The sequence below is a fragment of the Mastomys coucha genome, unplaced genomic scaffold (assembly GCF_008632895.1).
Source record: "Mastomys coucha isolate ucsf_1 unplaced genomic scaffold, UCSF_Mcou_1 pScaffold7, whole genome shotgun sequence".
Classification (NCBI taxonomy): domain Eukaryota; kingdom Metazoa; phylum Chordata; class Mammalia; order Rodentia; family Muridae; genus Mastomys; species Mastomys coucha.
Genome location: NW_022196913.1, coordinates 4,038,873 through 4,060,870, shown reverse-complemented (window position 1 = coordinate 4,060,870; position 21,998 = coordinate 4,038,873). Strand labels below are relative to the sequence as shown.

General features: G+C 40.6%; 1 protein-coding gene across 12 annotated transcripts in view; it reads left to right on the top strand.

Annotated features, from left to right (window-relative positions):
- The window catches only part of Celf2 (CUGBP Elav-like family member 2), an 859,338-nt gene that overhangs the window by 498,324 nt on the left and 339,016 nt on the right, over positions 1-21,998 (top strand). The window contains exon 1 of one of the 12 annotated variants that reach the window (XM_031359781.1): positions 2,019-2,180. The exons of 4 other annotated variants lie outside the window; for them this stretch is intronic. In XM_031359781.1, coding sequence (XP_031215641.1) covers positions 2,074-2,180 — 107 coding nt within the window. In that variant the 5' untranslated portion in view covers positions 2,019-2,073. Of the gene's footprint in view, positions 1-2,018; positions 2,181-2,450; positions 2,655-10,370; positions 10,618-14,962; positions 15,275-21,998 lie in introns of those variants that run through there. 7 more of the 12 variants (XM_031359767.1, XM_031359768.1, XM_031359769.1 and 4 more) reach the window with 7 other exon arrangements.

The following is a 21,998-nucleotide window of genomic DNA, read 5'->3' as shown; positions in this document are numbered from 1 at the left end:
ATAAGTCCTTACATCAGTAGTGCCCTTATTATTTAGGTCTCAAGACTAAAAAGGAAGTGGATAGATATAAAAGATGTAGTGGTTTGGTTCAATTCTGGCCACTATAACTATGGATCCATAATTCACTGAAATGGAGGGAGAGCTGTGTGTATATATGACGACAGCAGCCTGAGCCTTATAGTTCTGCTTTCCCCTGTCAGACAAACTCATGGCAGATGTCCATGTGGCCACTCCACTCTTTATTAATATTTGCACTGACCAAACACAACCAGTTTCACAGGCTCTTCACATGCTTTAAAATAAATTAGAGGTTGGTGGCTCCATTTAACTATAGGGCAAAGAGAGCTACAGGGAGGTCACGAGCCTTCTGCTCTGACACTCGGCACAAGACACAGGGGAAGAGGGTCACACTCCATTTCCCCAAGGTCTCTCCAGTTCCAAGTTCATTTACATGATTCCTTTCCCACTTCAAAGGAGCATGTTGGATTTCATGATAGCATTCCCTAGCAAGGGCATTCCTTTTCATATGTTCACTCGGTGATTTTCGTATAGTGTAATGAAGAGAAGATGTGTAATGAGATGTCCTTAAGATGAGACTCTTGTTTCAGGACCTGATCTTTGTCAAGTGGTTTGCCATGTCTCAGTGATATGTAGAAATGGGAATGGCAGTTGGTTATCCTTTCATTTGCTTCCATAGTCTGGGATGCACCAATTAGAATTATTGTGTAGCAGAAACCGAGGAAGACCAAGTTCAAAAGTCAGGGATCTTGCAAGATAATGGGTATATTATTTAAGGTCCTCTCAACTATTGGGGAGAACAAAACCTACCATCATTGTCTTCACTCTTATTCCTGATTATACTTCAAGTCTAGAATTTTACTAGGAAAGATACACTTTGTGCCAATGTAGGATGGGGTGAGCATTCAGGATTCACACCAGTATTTGTTGACCGGGTCTGTTTTGAAACGTTCTAGGTTATTCCATACAAACTGAGGGTGTTCTCAAATTCCAAGGTCAGTATCCATCCCCTGGTGTGATGTCTGAACTTGCCCTTTTAGATGACTATGGGTTCAGTCGTAGCATTTTGTCTTCTCTCTGTGTGTGTGCTTAATTTACTGTTTGACTTCCTAATTATGCATGGAATTATTCCTACTCCAATAAACAGAAAGGGGAACATGTATTTCTCTGCTCCACTCTATGTGCAAAGCCCCAAGAATATAGTGAAGCAGAGTAGCAAATATTCTTGTTTTGGGAAAAAAAAAAAAGCCACTCATTAGCCTTTCGGGAATGAAGCCACTGTATCTGTCAATTAGGTATTCGGTGTGACCAAACAATCTTTGTATTGCCTGCTGCTTTGATGCCTGGATTCTGGTGAATGAAGCTCTTAATTTATAAGAACTCTGGCATACACAGAGTTCAAACACTTCCGTGTCTCTTAGCCTCTGTTCTCTGCATCCATGGTCCAGGGTGGGGCTGAGGGCTTGACCTTGTCACTCTTCCTAAGGACAAGAGGAGAGGAACAGATGAATCCAACTGTGAATGCAGTGTCCCAGAAAAGAGAGGCAAAAATCCTTTTGAGCACACTGACCTGTTCAAATCTCAGTCCTCTGGGATGCTTTGCTGACAGTTGACAGTGAACCGTGCTGTGAGATTGGTTTTGCTAACATACACACACACACACACACACACAAACACACACACACACACATATGCATATATACATATATATGTATATATATACATATATATGAAATCATATGTCACTGAGTTACTTAAAATCTTTCCAGTTTTTAAGATGGTAATTAGGAGAACCAACACCAGGCTTAGGTGCATGCAAGCAAGCTTTCTTTAGAAGACACAGCACACCAGTGCAAAAACATGCCTAGATAACATAACTTGTCGGAGAGGGTTTTTTCTTCCTAGTGAGTCTGCAGGAGCCCTTTTCTGTACTATTCAGCATTTGAGAGAGGAGTGGATTGAGAGAGAGGGAGAGAGAGAGAGAGAGAGAGAGAGAGAGAGAGAGAGAGAGAGAGAGGAGAGGGGGCGCATTAGTGAATAGCGACTGTGGCATTGATGTTTGAGCGCACTTCTGAACTGGCTTTTGTTGAGACTATCAGTGTAGAAAGCATGCGCTGTCCCAAATCCGCTGTTACTATGAGAAATGAGGACCTGCTTTTAAGGTACGTTGTTGGGTCCTTTGTTTTTAATGTAGGCTTTTCTAGTTCTGAGAGCTGGTGGAGACGCTAATCTTGCCCTGAATCAAGCAGCTTCCTTATCTTAGAAGAGAAAGAGAGAAAAAAAGAATCTAAACAGAGAGAGGGAAATGAAATTGAGACCAAGAGATTGGGAGGGAGAGAGAGCCAGGGAGAGAAAGGAGGACTGTTGTGAGGGAGTTGTGTGTGTACTAGTTGTCTTTTGAAAGCATACCATGCATTTGCTCCCCGCTACCTATGAGCAGCCAGTGGATGTTTTAAGGGTTCAGAATCTGGCTGTTGGTTCGTCTTCTTTGCAATGTCTAAGCCTCTTTCATTATTATGCACTCTGCATGGAATAATCACCGAAAAAGGAGCTGAGGAGACTCCATATTAGACTTGCGTTCCAAATACCACTCTAATCTGGACTTAGCCACCTAAATAGTCCTCTCGTGTTATCAGGTTTGGATCACTTTATCCTGCTTGCCAAAATGTGTACCTGTTTGGAGACCTCTGTTCATGCATGGCGTCCTGGGTCCTCTTGTGCGGGAAAGCAGATACCTGCCTCCTGCATGGGTGTTGGGGTTCTATCGTAGACCAAGAAGGAGGCACAGCTGACCTTTTGAGAAGCGGAGAGAGAATTATGATAGAATTGGCATCCTGCTTTTAAAAATGCAGTCTTTTGTTTATTTGCTCGCAGACATTGTAGCACTGAATACATCTTTGGGTCTGACAATGGGACCGGTGGAACAATGGAGCTGTCAAACTAGCTTAATGCATGTCTGGGGCTGCTTTTTCTGTTTTTGTTTTTTTTTTCCAACTCCCCCTTTTATCTCCTATAATCTTGTTTGTGTGGACTATCAGAGGGAAGAGCTTTGGGTCTGCTTATTTGTGGTTTTATGCTTTTAAAAATTTATTATCTGCCGTTCTCGGAGCTTTTTGCATTTTGCAGTTATGTTGGCTGGATTAAGTTAGAGATTTATGGCTTGCCTCTCTGTTAACTACAGAAAGAAAACTTATTGATTGAGGATGCTTGTAATACTACTATCATTGTGGCAAATGCCTTGTTGATCAGACCTGCTTCTACTGTACTTACTGAAGAGGGTTTTTAAATGCCCCCTTTTTGTGGAACCAGGGAATGTAGCATAAAAGAGAAGTTAAGAAGGACATGCTTAATGCTTAAGTAATCAGCATCCCTAGTTTTTAGCTTCTCCTTTGGCATCCACAGAGAAGTACTTTAGAAATCCAAGAATAAGAACTTTTGCCTTTCCAATTTTGGTTACCAACTATTGTTCTGTTACTTTGTTAAGTGAAAGGTTTTGATGGAATATATTGATCTTTGACTTGATATTTATATTCTTACAAACTGCATTTCTATGCAAGGCAAGTATTTCACATGTATTCAGATGCCCTTCATTTTATACGGTAAACATTGGTTTCTAAGGTGAAAATAAATATATATTTATAATGTTTTAATGTTTTTGCTTAATGAACTGTTTGTGCCAGATATGTATTAGTAAGTTCATAGACTAAAACCAAGAGCCCAATATGAGAAACAAAAGGGGAGTTGTTTCAATGAATAAAATAAAAGATAAATTGGTTTCAAATGTTTCCTGGTAGAGTTTGGTTCAATTTGGGGATGTTCCTCATCAATAAGGAAGGAGATACATGTATTATTCATAAAAACACAAGTATGAAGTACTAATTATTCCTTAGATTCAGAGAAAAATTTTAATTTTTTTCAACTTAAGTTGAAATATTATTAAATACTTAATGTAGAATTATTTACCTAAATGTTATTGGCTACCAGAATTGCCTTTGCAAGTTGAGATTTCTTACCAGTAATATTTCCAGAGCTTAGGTACACCCAAAGCATATGTGTGCAGTGTAATAATATTCTCTAAGTTATCCATTGTGAATAGAGTGGGTTTTAAAGGCATGCTTGTTATGTTCTCTCCGTTCCAATGGGATCTGAACTGCTCCTTGCTTTGAGTATACCAATAATTGCTTTCAGGATGAGCTCATAAAAGGTAATGGGTAAGGCTTCATATCCGAGGCTAACCAACTGTTACCAACACACCCCAGTTCCGCTCTCACGGAAAAAAAACACAGGTTGCAAATCTCTCTCTCTCATACTCTCTCCTCTCTCTCTCTCTCTCTCTCTCTCTCTCTCTGTGTGTGTGTGTGTGTGTGTGTGTGTGTGTGTGTGTGGTCTAAGAGAAAAGCAGTCTTCTATGCTTGCTAGATGGTTGTCAGGAACTCATTTAAATAAAGAAGTCACTCAGAGACCACCAGGTTGAATTTTTTTCTTTAATTGGTAATTATTTAACTGTGATATATTCACTTAAATTTCTGATTGCTGGTCGTTAGGCTGGATACAGGGGGAATTTCACTTGTCCACCCTTCTCTAGTGCTCTCATGCATCACCAGTTTCCAGATTTTGGGATCCCATACCTCTCTTCCATCCACCATCCAATTCCAGCATCCAATATACAGAACAATGTGTTTTTCTCTATGCTCATAGAAAAAGTATATTGCTGGGAGTTGGCAAACTTGCCTGCTTTTATTTCTACAAAAGTAAAAGGATAGTGTAGGCTGCACCGTACTATTCACTCCATGTGCAATGATTTTCCTGGACGCTGACCTACACAAGCATAGAAACAAGATTTAATTCTAACCTGAGACCTGAAGAGAAGGAATAGGCAAAGATTCAACCTGGTAAAATGGTCTCTTTTACTAGAGAATAACAACTTCACCCCAGTTCCCTTTATGCTGGGGCCTCGGGAATATTTACATAAATGTGTTCAGCAGACCACAGACCAAGATCTGTAACCTCTCACGTATTAAAAATTCTTTTCTTTGCAAAGATAGAACCTGACAAACATTTCTTTATTGTTTTTTTTTTTTTTTAATGTGACTGGATAAAATTGCAAAATATCCTTGGGGGGCTGGAAGGATGGCAAAGCGCCTTTACTAATATTCATATCTAGAACTTTATAGCAACTGTGAATTGTGCCTGAGTACCTGGGAAGTCATTCAAAGAGTGAATCAATACTAATTATTGTAATCAGGGGGGTTAATTAGGTGAAAATGTGGCTGATGGAAAGTTCATTGCTCGCAGCCTTGGAAGTCCCCAGGTTGATAGGAGGAAAGTGAATAGAGAAAGGAGCTTGAGGAAGACCACACCAGCTCTCGTAAAGAAAAACACAACTTGATTTTCTATCATTATGCTTGTGGTGAAACTAGGAGGGCCAGCCTTATTGTTATGTAGATTTTTGAGTGAAAGTATGAACAGAATGGGTTTGCCTAGCAGCCCCTCTGCTCTGTGCCATTTCTCTAACCTTCTCAGCACTGTACCAAGTTCAAGTCCTGTTAGTGACAGCCATGTCCTCTTGAATCTTGTCTTCCAACCTTCACCGAATTTCCTTATTTTGATAATTCCCGAGGGACTCAGTGACCAGGCAGAGACACTTCTTTCTCATTTCCTGGAACTACAGCTTGTCTCTTTAATTATCAGACTTGCTAGTTTTTTGAGATACAGTGGTGACTTCTTTAGTCTGTAGAGAAGAAGAGACTGTGGTGGTCTGAAATTATAATTATAATTTTGTGGCATTTTGCTCAGCTGACATTAGGAAGAGGTTGTTAGGAAAAAAAAAAGGTGGTGTGAGGGTAGGGGGATGAGAAGCCTTAGGCTGTAGCTAGCTCAGAGCAGAAATAAAGTATCAAAGAACTGGGATGGCTTTGCAATACACTGCACAAACAACAAAGGGGAACTCTGTGTGTACGTGTGTGTGTATGTGTGTGTTGTGTGTGCATGTGTATGCGCATGCATGTGTGTTTGTGTGTGTGTGTGCATGTGTATGCGCATGCATGTGTGTTTGTGTGTGTCTCTGTGTGTGTGTGTTGTGTGTGTGGTGCATGTTAGGTTCCACTCAACTGAGTTGAGTTGCTACTGGTGGACTCTGATGTGATACAAGGTCTACTTTGTTCCCCAGTACACCTTCACATATCATAGAAAGTCATGATCACAAATTATCAATTATCATATATGGGTATGCTCATCTTTTCCAGTTTTCTTCTTGTGACCTGCCCTAGCACATTTCCTTGTATGCCAAAATTAAGTCAACAGGAAATGACATCTGTGGAGAGAGGATGAGCCAGAGTGACATGTATCATGAGGGCAGCTTGAGCTTCTATTGCTCCAGCCCACTAAAGGTTGATTTGCTCATCATTGGCTACACAGGGTTAGGATGAATCACTGGAGTTTATAAAGCATAACTATCAGCATGCTGCCAAGGAACAACAAAAACTAAAAAAATCAGAATTTACCTGTAAAATTCTTCCATTCCACAAAGTTTGTTGTGTTAGCACAAAGGACCCTGTAGTACACTTTTGAGACTCGTGGCTTCTTCTTCTTCCTCTTCCTCTTCCTCTTCCTCTTCCTCTTCCTCTTCCTCTTCCTCTTCCTCTTCTTCTTCTTCTTCTTCTTCTTCTTCTTCTTCTTCTTCTTCTTCTTCTTCTTCTTTTAAAATCTGCATCTTGAGAAAGCTCACAATTGCATTGGTAAGAATTCTGGATAGACGTGACACTGGCTTCCATCAGGGAAGTGAGTGGTCTCTGTGTATAAGCCTAAATGCATTTTTCATCTTCCTGGAAAGCCACCCATCTTGGTCCTACTAAGAGCCACAGTTCCTACACTGTTTATCATTCCTTGTTCTTTGACTACCATTTCAGGCCCCCAGAATATTTCCCTTTTTTTCATAGATGGTATCCTATCTCTTCTCTCTGGATTAGGCTTGGGACTTTAGACTTATCACTAAAACTTTAATTCTAGAAGATTAAGGCTATCTTTCTCCTCAACTTCCATTTTTGGTTTCTGACATAGACTGAGGTATGAGATGTTATTATAGAAAGCATACGGTTAAGACTTAGTCACAATTACTCTTTGGTTGGCATTCCACTAAGTGCTGATATTCATATTGTCTATTGTCATCCTTATAAATATCAAAGGGGTCATGAGAGTTATTCCCATTTTAAAGATGTGAAAGCTGAAACTGAAAATAATAAAGTCACATACCTACAGTCATAGAGACCATAGTGCAGAAGACTGTAACTGAAGGCTCAGCTAAGTTCCTTCACTGGGCAATGGCAATTAGAACAATTTAATATTTGCTTCTCATTTTCTTTTTTCTATTACTGTGAACTGAATCTAGCATTTTGAATATGGTACTTAAGGGCTCAACGGCTGAACACTTATCTAACAATCCGTACACCCCACCACAACCCTTGCCTTGAATTCACTTTGTAGCCCAAGCCGGATCCCCCCCGACTCAGTCTCTGGAGAAGCTGGGGTCACAGGGCTATGCCACTAGGCCCAGCGATATTTGCCTTTTTAAAAAGTAATTGTTTGTATTGTTTTTAATAATGTCTGTGGTGTACATAGGTCTAGGTATGTTCATGTAAGAGAGTTGTGGGGATCTGTACATGTGGTTATGTGTTGGGTACCTGGGAGATGGAGTTACAGATGGTTGGCAGCCACGCAAATAGGGTGCTGGGAACCGAACTCTGGCTCTCTGCAGGAGTAGTAAGTGATCTTAACCACTGAGCCAGGTTTTTGCCATCTTAAAAACTATGTCGCAGCATTCCCACGGAACCCTTTGATTGGAAGGTACTTCTTTCTTTTGCTATTGGTCCATTCATCAGTGGACTGCCCACTCAAGATGCTGGTCATAGCTAATGGTTTTAGCTACTCTATTCTCCCTGAATCACAGTTTTGTTTTTTGTTTTTTGTTTGTTTTGTTTTAACTTTACTTATTTTCCACAGTCAATTTTTGGAAGGGATTATAAGCCAGAAGAAATAAAGACTGGTAATAGTGGAGGAAGGATTAAAGGAATAAAGAAGGAAATTATTTGTAACATTACAGTTTCTGCATTCTCACTTGCTTACTTTAGAGTTCATAAGATCTTTGTTTTAGTGTTAGACAGGATCTCCACATACAACCCATGCTGGTCACAAACTCCACATCCTCCTGCCTCAGCTTTCCACACACTGGGATTTACAGGAATATACCAATCACACTTAGCGTTCAAGAAGTCTAAGAAAAAGTATTCCATGCCTCATTTCTCTTAGACTTTCAGATACACAACAGAAACTGATGTTGGAAAGAACAATTGAGAATTTCAACGCTCCATGAATTTAAAATGTTAATTTAAAAAATGTCATATTGCAGTTATAACCAGTCAAACAACAATAAAATGTCTTCAGTAAAAGGTATTTCTTGGCCATCAAATAGCTCCAAGACTCTTGGGGAGAAAAGAAAACTATGTCTGGAGAAGGATCAGGGTTCAAACTCACATTGACGGACACTGAACTTGGCCTTTAAGGATGTGCAAGGTGGAAGGAAGGCAGTGGGTAAAGAAGATGTCTATCTTTATTATTAAAGCCAAGCAAAACAAACTTCCAAGTTTAGCCACTCAACATCCTTAGTTCTCAGGGTCCATTCTCTCCTCTTTCCTTGCCATATTCCTATAAAACAGGACAAAGATAGCTCTGTTACTCTTAAGAGAGAATTGAGAAACTTAGGGATTAGGTAACAGCTTTACACTCGACAATGGAGATAAAGAGAAGCTATAAAACCTTATATTCACCCTGGATAGTTAGACAATGTCCATAAAATGGCAAAATTCCCATGAAGATCTATGAGGAAGAAAGGAAATTTCCTCTAATAGACAGCTGGAATTAGCATCAAAAACAAATTTAAATAGGCATTTGGGATCTTCAAAACCTCTCTTACAGAATAAAAGTAATTTCAGGTTTGAGCTATTATTATAGGGGGAATTTTTCCTGATCTCAATGCCTTGATATATTTTCAACCTATGTGTCACTTTAATAGCTCAGTTATATAATTGCTGTGGTAATAATTAGGCTAGCATATTATACGTCTTATCTGAGGATCATGGCAAGCTTTGAATTGTGAGCCATTCTTCTCTACTAAGAAGTAATGACCACAGGTAAGACAAAAGTCTAGTTGATTAATCACAATGTTAAATGACTTGTTCTGGTGTCAATCAATGCTTTGACAAAATGAAATTCAGAATCCAACAGGTTTGGTTTTTAAATCTCATGATCCTTTTACTCAGTTCAAAAATATCATTTGTTCTAAAGGGTCTGATCTGTAAACTTGAAGTCAGGTGTTTCCTGATCTTAAAAGCTCAAATCTCTTTGCCGGGAATCAGTAATCACTGGAAGTAAGTGCTTGATTTTTACAGAAACCCAACCTTTTAGTCTCTTAATCCTCACTTTTCTTCCAGTTGTATTTGCTCATGAAAAACAAACAAACAAACAAAAACAGAAAATAGCTTTAGATAAATGAAGCCGATTGTCTTTTTCACTGGAAATTCTGATTCTGGATAAGATCCGCCTCAGTCAACCCCAGGCCGAAAGCTTACCACATTCATTTGTCGATTTCTTTTTATTCCCCGCCCACCTGTTCCTGCTCTCTCTGGGACCTCACTTTATGCTGGCAACTGGGCCCTCCCAGCTGTTGCTGCTCAGCTGTTGTATTTTGTCAAGCAGCAATTTCTCCCTTTTAAAATCTGACAACTCGGGAGAGACTCAGATAACTTTCTGTGGATTAGGGGAAACATTTGATGATCTAGGGTGTTGATGGGTGGATTGCAAGGGAATTAGAAACGTCACTCTGATAAGTATACATTTTGTTCCTGGCGCCAGTCTGGCACCAAATAAGGGCGCTAGTATCATTTGACAAATCTCAGCAACTTCCAAAAGGGTTCTGGAACATTCCTTCGAAGGCTGCCCCCATCCCCTCCAATGTCTTCCATGTGCAAATCTCCATGCTAGACAGGGAAGCCTTTTTTCTTCTCCGCACCCTTTCCTTAGACTTCTTCGAAATGTTCACATCCTATCTTCTTCCTTTGTGGTACACAATCTCCCATCCTCCCCCTCCTTTCTGCTGGCAACGTCTGGAAAGAAATCCTGCCGCTCCCTATAGAGACAGCTGTTGCTACTTCAGAAACCAGCCTTGGTCAAGGCAAGTGACATTTGATTTCTGGTAGAAATAAGTAACCACCGGCCAACTCCTCTCTTCATTTTGGTAGCCACCCACGCCGCTTCAGACACACAGCTGTAGAGGAGGGTGAGACTTTGTCTGGCTCCCATTTGAAAGAGTGAAAGAAAAAGTGGTGGGGTGGGGCAGAGAAAGGAAGAGAAGGCCGAGCAAGAAAAATTAAAGGCTTGCAGGAGTGAAGTAATGGAAAAAGGAGAAAAGGGAAAGGTCAGGTTAGTGGGGGAAACAAGGCGATGGCTAAGCGCTGGGTCTGAAAGATCCAGAGTATTAACGTTCTCTGCCCTTGGAATGGAAGCTCCTGACAGCCCTGGAGGGGCATCTCATTTTCCAGTTCGAAGGTATGTATACAAAGCAGCAGCTTCCATTGAAGAGTCTCTTCAGACGGAAGACAAATTCACCATGCTGTATTTTGGCTTTATTAAAAACAAATTGGAAAAAACAAACACACAAATAAACAAACAAGCCCTAAGAACAACATATGACTGCACAATGTCAGTAGAAGCTGTTCTCTAGGAAGACAGACTATTTAATATCCTTTTAAAAATGTAAAGTCAATGTTTAGTAACTACTTTATCTTACTGGGTTTTAAATTTTACCTATGTTAGTTGTAGGAATGTGTTAAAGATGCATTCAACATGGGGGGAATAGATGTGATAGTTTTAAATTTATGATTAGTGATATGTTTACTCTTAAATAATAACCCTTAGGCACTAAAGCTATATTTATAATGTATTGCTTGAGGACTTGTTTGAGTTTGTTTAAAATCTTTTTTTTTTAAGCCATTGTTTATTTTTGAAAGTTGCTGGTGAAATTGGAATGAACCAAGTATAAACACATGCCCACAAAGTCAGATTCTCTCCTAGGTACTTAAAATTCATGTAAATTTCTTGTTTATTGTCTGGAAATGATGGAGAATCTCATAATAGGGCCTACATTTCTTGCTTCAAGTGGCTCTGAGCACACTCGGCTTGCTTTTGTTTGTTCTTTGTTTTTTGTTTTTAAAAACTAAAATGACTATGTTAATAAAATTTGAATCCAAAAGTGTGATCGGAAAGTGTGATTGGCCTTTGGTTTGTGTTGAGTAGCCAGTATCGAGGAAAGTAAAGAAATGCTTTTAAAAATGGGACTTTTGGAGTCCAGTGAACAATACTTACACATCTTTGTTAATTGCTTATGGCCAGTGCTTTTAAAGGTACAATTATGTGGGAAGCTAAGAATAGGATTAATAAAATACAGAAATTTGTCTCAAGATATATAAGGTTATCTGCAGAAGAAAATAAAACTTCTTTTATTCTGAACACTATTCATGGCCTGTCAGGTGTCACTTTCAAATGCAAGTATCCATTTGGCAAAACAACAACAACAACAACAACAACAACAACAACAACAAGGAAAAGTTGGAAGATCCATGGTCAGTCAGTGGAATGTATTCTGGTTCCCTGAGAGGGGCGGAGGGAAGAGGATCCTTCCATTTCAAGCAACACATGCTCTTATGTGAGTTGCGTTATTAGCACCCTGTTTTATCGAGGGTTGTTTTTAACACTGGTGATAATTCAGTGCTCACACAATGCCACTGGACAAAACAGTATGGGATGCTGAGGAGGGAAAGTGGAGCTGCAGCAACACACAGCACTGCCTTGCCTTGGAAAGCCGCATGTAAAATGAGGTCATTCAGAAACTTTCCCTTGAAGTGCTTCCAATTCTTGAATTGCCTTTTGTTTGGGAAATGAATAGCAAGTTGATTAAAAAAGGAGACAATTAGGGGAGGTAGGGGGATGGGGCAGAGTCGAGCTTAAGGTTTTGTTCCAGTAGAGCTAAAACTACGAGGAAACTTCATTGTTCCTGTGCCTGGTCCCCAGGGATGTCTGTACAAGGTGGTGCCACCAACTAGTTCATGTCCACCAGAGAGACCACGCTAATGTCCTCGTCCCCTTTCATTGCTCTCGATAAGATCCTTGGCTTTAAAAATTGCTCTTCATTGAACCTGAGAGTGTTCAATTGTGGCCCAGTGAAGCTGTCTGCTAGTTAATTTTAACTGCCAAAACATGGTACCTGATGGCTCACTGCTATATGGAGATTTTAAAAGGAGCTTTGTTGAGTCTGAGGGTGTTTTTCCCCCCTTTTGGCCAAAGCAGTAAAAAGAGAAATTGAAGCTTTTCATCCAAAGCTCTTTGGCTGTGTATTTTTATTTTTTATATTTAAGTTGATTTTCAGAAGTGGACAGCATGCATGTGGTGTGATTATAGAAGCTGAACAGACATTAGAAATCAATGCTGTCATTGGTCGACTTATGAATACCTGTCAAGTGGGGGAGGGCACACATTTCGCCTCCCCTGCTGCTTCTCCATCAGGTGCCTGTGCAGCCACGCCATTATCTGTGTATGTGTCAGCCAGTGTTTAAACCCAGCTACACTCTGTGAGCTTTTCGAGGTTCACATCACCATATTCCATGTAGTGTGGTTCTCTTTTATTTCTGACCCTCGTTTTGCTTCTAACTTCAAATGGCAAACGCAAATATGCTTTGAAAAGCATGCTACACAGTAGTTGTTAAATAAGGCAATAACCTATGCACTTGTAATTCTCTCCCTATGACCTACTTACATCCTCCTTCACCCTCCTTATAGTATGATTAAAAGCTGCTTTGAATCCACTATTGCCTCAAGGGATTTGAGGCTAGAATTTAACAAACTGCTGAGAAGGCTTAAGTCAGTAAGAGGGCTTCCCTACAGCTTCCTCTAACTAATTCACATGCAATTAAAGAGAAAATAAATATTTTACAAGTGTGTATGTCGATGAAGCATTTCTGCCTTATAGAACATAGGTACATACGAAGCTTTATTTCTGTAGCTGAGGCTTTTCTGTGTGGCTGTGTTTGTTTTGGAGGCTGGCTCTGTTCGTTCTGCCTCAAATTTACTATCCGGCCAACTCATTCTATGCATTCAGGATTTATGTAAACCGTTTATAATAGTCAAGAATTGTCAAGGTTTGTCTTCAGTTATCCAGCTAACTACTTCAGTAAGATAATTTCAAAAGTAGTTGGCAATGGCTTGGTAAGAAGTAAAAACAGATTAGAATTAGGAGGAAATTCTTGGGTATGGTTTTGATCTAATAATTCATTTTTGATGCAATTGTCTGTCTAGTGATTATAAACTGGGACCTGACTCCTCCAGAAAGGCAATATTTAAAAAAATGAAAGTTAATCAACTCTTCCATCTTAACTACCTTGCAGTTAGAAGGCTAAAAGCCAGTTGAAGAAGGAAATTCTAGTTAATTAAATTTGTTTGTGTGGATTTAACTGAATAGCATAGGCCTGTTACTCCATATTGCTCACTGACTTATCTGGATTTAAAATTTTGTCTTATAATCTCCAAGAACAGTTCTCACTGTCACACAGAGATTGGTGAGGAAAATATGAATCTTTTCTTTATATCATGTCTGATAAATTTAAATATTGTTTACTTATGTAACCCTTTAGCTACCAAAATCCAGGCACACCATCATTTGTGAGGAAAAACCCAGCTCCTTAGTCCAATATACTGGTTTTCTTTAGAATAACAACAGAATAGAGTAGACATAAAAATTCAAATAAAACCATAAATGTATGTACATCTTATGTCAGTGTTAGTATGTGTATATATGCCTTTGTGTATACAAGCATATTCTTGTGTATACATACCTATTACCTCAAAGTTCAAAACATGTCATTTGAAGATAGAATAAAAAAGAGTTTACTCTTTATAGTTTACAAAAAGTAAACTATAAAGTTTCTGGTATGCCATTTATGATGTTGACTTAGAACAGAAAATTAAACATACATGCGGCTACACTGAAAAGTTAGATTTCACCCAAACAGCCAAACAAGGACAATAAGCAGCGTCATAAACTACTTTTCTTGGAAACTTTTGCTAAGCATCTGTTCGCTTTTCTTTCAATTCCATCATTTTAAATGTGACCCGAAGTTACAGGAGTGGCTTTTACTGTTCGGGTTAACTAATAGGAAATGGCAATTTTGCGATTCATTCTCTCTCTCTCTCTCTCTCTCTCTCTCTCTCTCTCTCTGTCTCTCTCTCTGTCTCTCTCTCTCTGTCTCTCTCTCTCTGTCTCTCTCTCTCTGTCTCTCTCTCTCTGTCTGTCTGTCTCTCTGTCTGTCTGTCTCTGTCTGTCTCTCTCTGTCTGTCTCTCTGTCTGTCTGTCTCTCTGTCTGTCTCTCTGTCTCTGTCTCTGTCTCTGTCTCTCTCTCTCTCTTTCCGCCCCCCAACCCCCTTTGGAAAGCAGTGGGATTTGTGACAATTTCTCATTTGAAGGCCCTTTTCTATCTCGGTGTTTAAGTAGATACCGAAGGCAGCTCTGCTGTCCTCCCGTGTGTCTCTCGGGCCGTGGCGCCCAAAGACAGTGACTTCCTCTCGAGCAGATAGATAGACAGCAGCACCCCGCGGGGCGGCCGGCCAGCCTCACCTCGGGAGAGGGGTGGCACGGAGGTCGCGCGCGACGCCGGTCCCCAGCCGCTTCGCTGTCCGAGCGGCCGTGGGAACCGGGCGGCGAGCGGGCCGGGGCGAACGCGGCTCGGCGCGCCGGGCTGGCGGGGCCGTGCGCAGAGGCCGGCCGGGCGTGCGGGCGGGCCCGCAGGGGTTAAGCGTGGAGCGGCCGCCCCGGGAGCTCCGCCCCCGCCCGCCGCACCTGGCGCTCGGCAGCCCGGCCGCCCCGGCGCCGGCTCGCGGAGGGGATTGGTGGAGCGCGCGAGGGAGAGAATGTGACAAGTGCCCGCTTCGGCGGCCGCCCGGGGAGGCCGCGCGCACCTGTCCCTGCCTGTCTCGCGCCGCCCGCGGCCGCTCGGACGCGCGCACAGCCCCCCGCCGCCGCCTCCGCCGCCGCTGCCGCCGCCTCCGCTCCCGCCGCCGCCGCCGCTGCGTGCGCCGAGAACATGACTTCTGCCTTCAAGCTGGATTTCCTCCCGGACATGATGGTCGAGGGCCGCCTGCTCGTCGCTGACAGAATGTGAGTGGCCGAGGGCCGGAGGGGCCGCGCGGCCGAGAGTGGGGCGTCGTCTCCTCAGAGGCAGCGGCCGCCTCCCCTCCGCGTCTTCTCTCCAGAGGACGCGGCTGGGACGGCGCAGGGCCGAGCCGGGCGAGCGGGAGAGCAGAGGGAGCGGGCGAGCGGGGTGAGCGGCCAGCCAGCCTTCCCGGGGCGCGCCGGCCGGCCGGCGCGGGGCTGGCGGGACAGGACCCGCGTGAGGTCGCGCGGCGTCCCGGGGCCCCGAGCTGGGCGCGGCGTCCTGCGGGCGGGCGGGCGGGCAGCGGGCGGACCGGCCGGCGGGGCGCGGGGTCCGGGGTGGGGCGGGCGCGTGCTGCTTTGCACGCTCGTGCCTTTAGAAATGCGGGGTGGCCCGGCGGAACACCCCTGGCTTTCGCACTCACTCATTCCTTCCTGAGATGGGAGAGGAGGGCGGACGAGCGAGCCAGCGAGCGAGCGAGCGAAAGAGAGATTAAGAGGATAATTACACACCCTTAAAACTAGCCAGGTGTACTCGCGTGCGGAAATTAGAGGTAATTTTTACGTAATCGGGATGGTTTTGTCTGATAGGTAGTCTGTGATTTAATAATTAATATGATCCCGGTTGTTTTACGTGTCGCCAAACTAGAATCGAGTGGTTATTGGGACAAGTAGAGGGCTGAGATCCGCGAGGAAAGGAAACTATGTGTAATTTGTTTTTTTGTTTTTTGTTTTGTTTTTGTTTTTGGTTTTGTTTGTTTGTTTGTTTGTTTTGTTTTTGTTTTTTTTAATCTGTCTTGTCTGTCTGCATAGGGGAGTTTCTCTCTTTAGCTCAGGGATCTCAGTGGGATCCGCTTGTATTTCAGGCATGTTATGTAAAGAAACCTTAGATTGAAAAAGGATTGCCAGAGCAAGATGGGAAAGTCTGTGTCTTCCTGAGACATGGGATGTATGTAATTCTCTTGTCAAGTGAGGCTTTCGATAATGTATCAGATTTAGTGGGGGAGGGTGCTGCCCTTGGTTAAATGATGTACAAATTTTTCCTGCTGTCTTCCACTGTGAGACTTAACATCCATATGCTTTCTGGCACCCTATGTTACTCTTCCAAATCCTCGGGCTATTCCAGGCTTTATGAGCCACTTCCCTGGCAGCTAACTTTCCCCCGAAATACTAGATTCTTTTTCTGGTATGTTAAGTAGTATGAGTTGAGAATCTTGAGAAACTCCACAGCGGCCAATTATTGACACCCTAGAATTTAAAAAAAAAAATCAAGTGGGAGATAAGGATAATAGGATCTGTTAAATATGTATTGTCTTTTCAGTCGATGTTCGAGCTGCTAACTTGAGAAGACACAGTCAGGTTCCCTGTCTCAGAGTTAATCAGATAACAAATTAAAATACCCTTTTGGCACTTTCCTCTGAAAATCTTGGTTAGTGATATTCTCATGATGGTTTCAAGAGATCTCTATTCTGTCCTCCTCTTAAAATCCAAATTTCACACACACACACACACACACACACACACACACACTCCCTATCTGCACACGAGTTACTTTGTAAGTCTTCCCTGTTTTTCTGTGGTTTTATCTGATAGGTAGTGTGTGATGTACTAGAATGTTGGGGAGAATCAGGGTGTGGGATTGATGATTATGAATTATGGTCACCTGCTACAGAAGTGACATAATACATCTAACTAGTGAATGCTGTATGAATTTAAAGCATTAATGGGATCTGAAAGATGTAGTCTCTTGTCAATTAAATTATGGATTATGAAAATTTAATTCCTCCTTTTCATTTGTGGCTTGTTCAGGCTCTTAGCTCTGAAAGGAACCTTTGTATCTCAGCCATGGAGTGTTTTTTTTTTTTTTAATATGAATCTTAATATGACTTCTAGCCCACTTTCCTTTCAAACGTTCATGATTTCCAGACGATAGCCTTTGGAATCAATCCCAGATTGTTTTCAGTGTTTGTCAGCTATTGCTTAAATGAACTAAGAGAAAGGAAATTTGCAAATGATCCCATTCTTGTTTGTTTCCAAGATAGCTGTTGTACATCTCCGATGTCCTGAGAACAGTGAAACATATTTTTCCACAAGAGTGTGTGATTAAGTCATGTTGAGATTGTGTTTGGGGACCAGAGGTATATGAATGAGATCATAACTTTTAAAATGCTTGAAACCCACCTAGGTGGTGTATTCAGTAGCCATATTTGGACACTGAAGAAGGTAGCTGTATGGATTTATTGTTTGGGGGATTGGTTGTCATGGGTGGTATATTACCATGTGGCCTAAAATGATGTCTGCTAGATATTGGCCTGTTCATAAAAGGAGTTTAAATAAAGCATAGGGGCTTTTCTGGTGTTGATTTTCTAAAGCAGAACATATTTTCTCAATGGCATTTTCCCACAGGAATATATTAGATAAGTTTGCAAGAAGTAATATGTTTGAGTCCTCCAGGCAGATGAACAAATAGCTTTTGAGATGAATTATTATGCTTGATGGCCCCATGAGCTATCCAGTGTTTAAAGAGCCCAGGTCATTTACGGCTCTGTAGTGATATAGAATTGCTAGACCATATGCTTCAAAGTTTTGGGATTTTAAACATTCAGTGAGAAAACTGTAAAAGGAAATAAGCATTTTAAATAATATTGGCTATTGGAGTTTCATTTTTGTGTGTTATTATAAACTAGTATAGCAAAGCATAATGAAAATAGGAACTGATTTTTAAATTCTGTTTTAAACTGGGACATTTTGGTTTTGATTGAGAATGGGAATGAGTGTTTCTTCTTTGTTTTATCTCATTAGTGATATATTTAGGGTCTCTTTTGCTTTTTTTTTTTTAACATAACCAATATATAAAGGCTTAGATATAAGAAACTACAGGTGAAAATGTAGCTTGAAAATTATTAGTATCAGTCTTTAGATTTGCCGAGTTAGAAGGCTAAGAAGTTGTTACTGATAAAATGATTTTTTTTTCACATTCAGTAAGTAGCCATAAAGAAAATAAGCCATCCTGACTATAATAAACTTGAGAAACTCATCTGATTCATCTGCTTGTTGATAACAGGCAAAAAATAAAATACTTATCTGTATGTGAGCAAACTGAAAGGTGCCCCTCAGACATCATTGTTAATGTTAAAGCAGGTTTTGCGACCATCTCCTCTGACCTCATTTTATAGATTAAGAAACTCTTACAGGGCAATAGGACTGGCCCCAGGACGTGCATGTTTAGTTAGTTGCATGGCTACTGTGTAGCAGGGTGCTTGATTTATAGGATTTCTAGTCATCATGGTAGGTGTAAAGGTCACTAGTGTTCCTGCTGTACGGAAGATGCTTAAAAACCAAAACTACCCTATAAGAATAATGTGTCACCTGTTAGGATCGCTATACACACTCTGGTTTCTGAGTCAAACTCAGATTACTAATTGACTAATGAGAATATACATTAATTTAAACTTTTCAAAGTTTACCAGCAAGATGATGATTAAAAGCATTTTGGGAGTTTCTCCCACCTTTTGTATGGCTTTTTAAAGTTTACGTGGAAAAGGACAAGAGTATGGCCATTTCTTCCCCAGTTCCATGATGGTCATGAAAGGAGGCTGAGATTAATCTCTGACAGAAGAGCTGTGCCTTGGCAGCTCTTTCATGAAGACTTTCAGAGCATGTTGTGGTGTGCTCTTCAGTTAACAGTACTTACTTTAGTACCAGGTGCTTCTGAGACTAAAAGCTCTCACCAGGTAGCTTTTCAAGAATGCGAATGTTATCTTTGATCTGGGCAGGTATTACTTTAGTTGTTAAGTCTTGCTATTTAATGGTAATGTGCTGGATTGGGATTGCTCCAGCCTCTGTTGATGAGATGCTGCGGTGAACTAGGAAAACAAGAGCCTTGAAAGACAAGATAAAAAGGAGATAGGATTTTCAGATATGCACCTAGTAATTAAGATTTCTTGGGATGATGTTTTCTGTCTTGGAGTGTGTTTTCCTACCTTAACAGCTATAATACCACTATTTGGCCTTTGAAGAATACAATCTTTTTATTGTACATAAATCACCAAACTTTTAATTTCTTTTTAGCCCTGTGTGTGTGTGTTATTTTGTTCCTTTCAAGTTAACACTCATTCAGTTCCTACAAAGCAGGTAATATTTTGATATGCTAAATCTGTTACACATGAGTGTACATACAGCTAGCACATGTTCAGTACAAATATTGTGTGGAAATTGAAGGTAGTGTTTAGAACAGGGATCTGAGGTCATTATAAAGAATTTAAAAAAAACAAAAATGAACCACAATCTTAAAAATGTTCAACAACAATACATAAGCATCCCTTATTAGCATTTAAATAGAAAATATTATACTTTCAGCATGTTTTAAGGAGCTAAATTAATAAGTCATTGCTGTGTTTTACTTCCAAATTTGAACTTCACCAAGTTTTGAAAGTCATTATTTCAAACTTCGAGTTTTATTGTTGGAAGGTTTTGTTTCTTCAGCAGAGAGACATATTTTTTTTTTTTTACTAGGAATGGACTATGTCATCACAAAGAGCTAGGTAGTTCTGATCACAATATTTGTTTTACAGAAATGAAGGCTTTAGAAACTACTAATGGTTTCCAGTTTGTTAGCACCTCCGAGTTCCGGAGCCACCCTGTCTGTCTCCACTGTTGCAGAAATATCAAGTCATATAATGAAGCCACCTTCAGTGCTGTGCTACCTGGGTAGTCGTGCAGAAAATGTATTTTTATGTTTTCCTTAAGAAAAAGTGCTTGCTGAACCTAAGAGAAATGGAGCTGCTCGTTCCTGGAAAAACCTTTGTGGGAAACAAAAACTAATTAGAGCAGTAAATGTGGTGCTCACAGGTAATTGTAAAATAATTATTCCCCCTTAGCATCATCACTGCTTAATTGTGCTATCCAATATCTTCCTGCTCTGAATCCAGATGTGAAGGGCTAGCAGCCTCCTCCTCCTCCTGGGAATGTCTTTTTCATTTAGTGTGAGCAGCACACTCCTCCTAAAGGACTTGTAAAAGACAGAGGAGAACATTTAGGAGGGCTTGAACAGCTCCTCTCTTCCCGTTTGTCCTCAGCCATGACAGAAAGTGATTACTCCGACTGTTTCTATAGAAATATGATTCCACTTATGTAGCTGAAATGCCTTCTCTGAGCATGTTGGAGATTTACACGTTTTTTAGTGCTAACCCAGAGGTTTATGAACATTCTCTTTTATGAACTGCAGATTGTATATTACGTTCCTTGTTCTTCAGATAGAGTAATATTTTCAGATCAGCTGACAATTTAAAATATAATGATAATAAATATGTAATCCCTTGGCTTTCAGAATGGCATATGAGTACAAATTCAGATTTGGGTTTAATTTTAATTATTTCAGTTAACAAAAGTCTCAGCAAACTCAGCAGCAAAATATTACATACACATTTTTTCTAAAAACAGATTTAGACTATATTTAGAATAAATTGTAGCACATCATTTTAGTTGATTCTGTACTGTTCTTTCATGCATATGTAGCCTTAAGGTCAGATTAGTTGAAATAATCTGTACTTGCTTTAGGTCAGCATCAGGGTAGGAATTGCCTACCTGGGTGACCAGTTGACCCAGATTCCTTTTTGAGTAGCAGTGCTTTTAAAATGAGCTATGTGTAATGTTTTGACTTTAAGTCTTAGTAGTTGAAGTGTGTCTCTTCAGTGACATGGATTCCCTCTCTTTCTCTGATGTAACCCTGGAAACCATGTTTGCTTATCCAGGAGCTGCATTTTCTGTGTTTATTTTTAGACTTATTTAGGACTGAAAATTTTCCCAATTAATTTTACATAATATTCAGAATGCAGTTAACTTTAGTGGACCTATTTGACATAACTTTAGGCAGTTTAAAACTTTTTTTTACATACTATACAGTACAGTCCTATATATTTGAATTTTCTATGCTAAGTCCAACATCCTATGATTTTTACCCTAAAAGACTTAACTTTCATGCTTTTACTTGAGTTCATTAAGTTTTAAAATGACCTTTTTCAGCCTCTCCCTATGAAATCTTTGTTTTTCCTTGTCTCTTCCTTTAGCAACAAAGTTAGGTCCTGCTCTTCTGATATAAGGAGACTGAGTTGACCCTGAGGGCTAAAGAGGCCAAGACTTTATCTGCTTGGCAGTGTGCTCAGTAGATATAAAGTGAGTGTGTATGTGTAAATGTGTATTTAGAAGATTCCATTTTATTGATCACTTCCTTGTGATATCTTCCACTGTGACAAAACATACATTTGCTTGTAGGTTATTACCTTTATAACTGGATGTTATGTTTTAGGAATATTTCACACATTAACCAACCATATATTACAAATTATGATTACTGCTGCCCAAAGGTCTCAGCTCTGTCTTAACCTTTGGCCTAGACCACTTTCGAAAAAAAAGGAAAATCAGCTTGATAATTCCATTATATATTAGTGGGTGAATAGCTGGAACCTCACCAGTGTAGTGACGTCATCTTTACTCCCTCGTGTGGCTTCAGTGCTGGGGCTACAGCTGCCCCACCTAAGATCTGCATTTGAGTAGGCTGGGCAAAGACTCATCACAGAAGAATCATGGCAGTAAGCCCTAACTGTCTCTCTTCTTTCCATGCCTTTAGATACGATGCTAGCCTGACTGAATTCCTTGGGTTGCACTTCTTTGGTTCTGACATTATTTTATGAGCAATATATATATATATATATATATATATATATATATA